We start from the raw sequence: 4,748 nt of genomic DNA, 5'->3' as shown, positions 1-4,748 counted from the left end.
AAATCGATTGATATAGCTATGAATAGTCATCGACTTCAGGGAAAGAGTAGAAGAATGGGGCCCAGGGCTATGGAAAAAAAGATTATATCAGACCTGCCTAATAGCTTAGCCAGACTCATCGGGTAAGGAATCCCATCCTCTAGAGACTGAAAGAAGCTTCTATTTAGAGCGAGAGAGAGAGCGCCTTCGCTTACCTGCTTAACCATTTACTTGCAGCGCCTTGAGTAGACAGATAATTACGGCCACTAGATCCTTCATACTCTTACTAAAGTACACTTAAGACTAAACCAATCTTGAAAGTTCCGTGGACAATTGGCATAAATGGGGATGGACACTCGTGGAGAAATTTTGCTTTGATTTGACCTCAAGAGTTTGAATACTTCTGTCCAGAATCTTTCTGTGAACCTGTACAAGGAAGGTGGAAGAAATGAAGTCTCTTTTTTTTTTGTGGTGGTGTGGAGGGGAGGGGGGAGGAAGTAGAGCAGTCAAAGAATGAACCAAACCCCCTTTATTATTAAAAAGACTAATCTCTGTAAATATCTATCTATATATATTCCCTAGAATAAGGAAATCCTATAAAAACATCCACCAGGAATCAAACCTACGAATCTTCTCCTTTACTAGGAAAGGTGCTTTAACCATTCAACCATGGATGCAAAAAGACTTAGTGAGTGAAATAGGTTTTGGTATTCCTTCTGGAGCTTCTATTTCTTCTGTTAAAGGAGATTCAAGTTTGGAGCACATGGCATAAGCCAAAGATCCCGAGATGACTCTAAAAGCTAATGAGATGATTCTGGTTAAACCGGGCATTCCTAGAGCAAGGAAAGATCTTTCAAAAATAGAATCAAGAGAAAGCGCTAGAACCGATGTAAGTAACATCCGCTACAACTAGAAGTCGATCTGGTGCCTTTCTCTGGAGTAATAAATGGACAACCACAATAATATTTTCATAACCCAATCAATTTAAGGCAGTATCTTGATCATTTTCTCATATAGCCACTGTTAAAAAAGAAAATGCCATTATCAATTTGACCAAAAAGGTAATAAAAATAAAGATCCAAAAGACTAGAAAATGCCATTATCAATCAGTCTCTCAGAAGGCGCTTGCAATGGCGCTGAAACACTCCTTTATCCCGTCTTCTGCTTCCTGTACATTACAGGTCAATCACTACTCCTATGTCCCTCACCCTGTTACAATTAGAAAAAATCCCATATGCCTTAGACCATTCTCTCAATCATCCTTCCCTTCTTTCTCCAGCTCTTGCCTTCCTCAGACTACATCCTCCCCCCTTTTCCTTTCTTTTCTTGAAGACGACGAAGAAGAATCTGAAGAAGAAGAAGAAGAACTTATTCTTTCAGAAACCGAGCAGCTAAAACAACCAGACAATGACCCAATTCGCCGGTTCTTCCAGACCCGGACTGCAGACTTAGAATCCGACCCAGACCCAGGTCGTGAAGGCAAGTTATCATTTTCAAAGAACCGTAAAACATCTTGGCACCTCGCTTCTATCAGTAGTTCAACTGAAAATGACGAGGACGAGGTCGAGGACATACTAAACTTACCACTCGACACACTCTCAAGTCCTAAAAATGAGGGTGTTGTAAGTGAAATATTGGCAAAGGCGAGGAGTTTACCGGAAAATGTGACGTTAGGGGAGGTATTAGGGGAATTTGAAAGGAGGGTTGGGGCAAAAGAGTGTGAAGAGGTGCTGGGTTTATTAGGAAATGAAGGTTTGGCTATTAATTGCTTGTATTTTTTCGAGTGGATGAGGCTTAATGAGCCTTCATTGGTTACACCTCGCGCTTATACAATTCTGTTCCCTATACTTGGGAGGGCTGGTATGAGCAAGGAGTTGCTAGTTTTGTTTAAAAACTTGCCTGGAAAAAAAGGGTTCAGGGATGTTCATGTTTACAACGCGGCCATTTCCGGGTTTTTATGCTGTAGAAGGTATGACTGAAAGCTTTTACACAGATTGTTTTTATGTCTTTATTACTCAGATGGTTTGATACGTGTAATCACTGGTGGTGCTAGGTTAAAGAAAAGGGATTTGGAAAATTATATTGTGCAAATAGGGCAAAACTGATGTTTTTTTTGGATTAGATATAAACTGTTGATTTTTTTTTTTTGGTTAAACTGCAAAATTTTATTTAACCAAGTAACTCAATATGTACAAGATGACTCGCCTGGACTATAGAGTCATTCCTCAATTACAATTGGAGCTGCTATTTCACTATCTATTCACTAATTTCACTTGAACTATACTCACTAATTCCATTTGATCTATACAGGGTAGCTATTTAACTGTTCTAACTCTTTCTTCCACTTGAGTATCTTCTTCCCTTTCATATGTAGTTGTATTATGATCTCTCTGATAGTTTCTGGTTGGTAAACCTGCGCCTATTTCTTTCTGTCCAGATCTGGTAGACTGTTGAATTCCCTTGACATAAAAGAAATTCTAGTGAAGTGGCAAAGGGTTCAAAAAATGCTAGTAACAATCCCTTACATAAATTCCTAGCTCCGCCAGTGTGTATAATGCCATGATGAGTTAGTGTACTTTTGGAGGTAACTGTCAATTATTTGGAGGTCATTTTTTGGTGTACCTCATTTGAGTTTTATATTGGTTGAAAGGAGCTGACAACAGAAAATGCTCCTAGTATATGTTGTCTTTTCAAATGTTTTATTCAAAATGCTTGGTATATAAGGTCTTGCAGTTTTGGGGGTCCATTTGGGTGTATTTACATCAGAGTATTATAGACAATGGTATTACATCTTTTCGAATACATCTTTTTCGAAGTAATTTAATTTCCGTTTACTGGCTTCTTTTGTTAAAGGTATGATGATGCTTGGGGAGTTTTTGAGTCCATGGAAACAAATTCTGTCCAACCAGACCATGTGACGAGTTCCATTATGATTACAATTATGAGGAAACGGGGCAATAGCGCCAAAGAAGCTTGGAATTTATTCGAAAAGATGAACGGAAAAGGTGTGAAGTGGAGCTTGGAAGTAGCAGGCGCTCTAATTAAATCCTTTTGTGATGAAGGCCTGAAGAAGGAAGCTTTAATTATCCAGTCAGAAATGGAGAAAAAGGGAATATCTTCTAACGTCATTGTCTATAATACTCTGATGCATGCTTACTGTAAAGCTAACCAAATTGAAGAAGCTGAAGGTCTCTTTGATGAGATGAAGAGGAAAAAAATTGCACCTACCTCGGCTACTTACAATATTTTGATGGATGCATACAGTAGGAGACTGCAGCCTGATGTTGTTGAGAAACTGCTACTGGAAATGGAAAATGCTGGTTTGGAGCCAAATGTGAAATCATATACATGCCTGATCAGTGCCTATGGTAAACTGAAGAAAATGAGTGACATGGCTGCAAATGCGTTCTTGAGAATGAAAAAGGTTGGTATAAAACCGAATTCTTACTCTTATACAGCTCTTATCCATGCCTATTCAATCAGTGGGTGGCATGATAAAGCTTATACAGCTTTTGAGAACATGCTAAGGGAGGGAATAAAACCCTCGATAGAAACTTATACTGCTCTGCTTGATGCATTTAGACGTGCTGGTGATACCCAAACACTCAAGAAAATTTGGAAAATGATGATCAGAGATAAAATTGAAGGGACAAGGGTGACATTTAACATTCTACTCGATGGATTTGCTAAACAAGGTTGCTATGTTGAAGCAAGAGATGTGATTTGTGAGTTTGGGAAGCTTGGGTTACAGCCAACAGTAATGACTTACAACATGCTGATCAATGCATATGCAAGAGGAGGACAAGAATCAAGGTTGCCACAGCTTGTGAAGGAGATGGCAGCACTTAATCTAAAACCTGATTCTATTACTTATTGCACAATGATATATGCCTATATCCGTGTGCGGGATTTCAAGAGGGCATTTTATTATCACAAGCAGATGGTGAAAAGTCGGCAAGTGCCTGATACTGAATCATATGAGAAGCTCAGGGCAATTCTGGATGTAAAAGCTGCCATAAAGAACAGGAAGGATAAGAGTGCTTTAATGGGAATAGTTAGAAGCAGTATGGGCTTGTTGAAAGAGAAGAAAAAGGGAAAGAAGGATGAGTTCTGGAAAAATAGAAAAAGAGGATCAAGATTTCAAGGACAGTAATAGCTATATTCTTTGGCTTGTCATAACTGTATGTAGGTTCGATGAGTTAGCTTAGTATGTTCCTATCTCTTTTGGTGGTCAATCTTCAATCCGGCCTGATTGAGTATGCTCTTTTGTACAGTTGTGTTCAACTTTTTGGCATAAAAGAGAAGTCACTGAAGTAAATGCTTTAAGACTTGTGAAACTCTACATTAGCTAGAGAGTCGAATCCGAAGGTAACCAATCATTTGCAGTCAGAGACTCCTAATTAGATGCTGTTACTGTAGATTCCTTCCTCTAATAGATTTATCTTTCGGTCAGAGACTTCTAATTATATGCTTTTACTGTAAATTGCTTCCTCTAATAGATTTATCCATTTCTCGGGCCACCTTTGTTTCTCTGATGTCTAGTTCTAAGAATTGTATTTCTTTTGATTAAACTCTACATTTGTGGGATAAGGTCTCGTACAACCCATCCTTCCCAAACCTCACTTGTGGGATCACACTGGGTATGTTGTTGTTGCTGTATTTGTCTATGATTTATGTTAGATCGATGACAATCTTATTGGATGAAATCTGATGCCGCACCTATATTTATACATATGTTCCGATTAAGTACTGGTTAGTAGTAGCACTGC

General features: G+C 38.7%; 1 protein-coding gene across 1 annotated transcript; it reads left to right on the top strand.

Annotated features, from left to right (window-relative positions):
- Positions 1-1,072: 1,072 nt before the first annotated feature.
- LOC104114817 (pentatricopeptide repeat-containing protein At5g50280, chloroplastic) lies at positions 1,073-4,509 on the top strand. The gene is made up of 2 exons (XM_009625349.4): positions 1,073-1,948; positions 2,833-4,509. The coding sequence occupies exons 1-2, from the start codon at positions 1,110-1,112 to the stop codon at positions 4,130-4,132; spliced, it is 2,139 nt and encodes a 712-aa protein (XP_009623644.1). The 5' UTR covers positions 1,073-1,109; the 3' UTR covers positions 4,133-4,509.
- Positions 4,510-4,748: the final 239 nt, after the last annotated feature.

This window comes from Nicotiana tomentosiformis, chromosome 3 (assembly GCF_000390325.3).
Source record: "Nicotiana tomentosiformis chromosome 3, ASM39032v3, whole genome shotgun sequence".
NCBI classification, from domain to species: domain Eukaryota; kingdom Viridiplantae; phylum Streptophyta; class Magnoliopsida; order Solanales; family Solanaceae; genus Nicotiana; species Nicotiana tomentosiformis.
The sequence above is the reverse complement of the archived record's forward strand: the minus strand, read 5'-3'. Positions and strand labels throughout refer to the sequence as shown.

Excerpts from the sequence above, each read along its gene's own strand:
- LOC104114817 (XM_009625349.4), top strand. The coding sequence starts at position 1,110 with ATGGCGCTGAAACACTCCTTTATCCCGTCTTCTGCTTCCTGTACATTA. Across the intron at positions 1,949-2,832 it reads GGGTTTTTATGCTGTAGAAG|GTATGATGATGCTTGGGGAG; the intron begins GTATGACTGAAA and ends CTTTTGTTAAAG.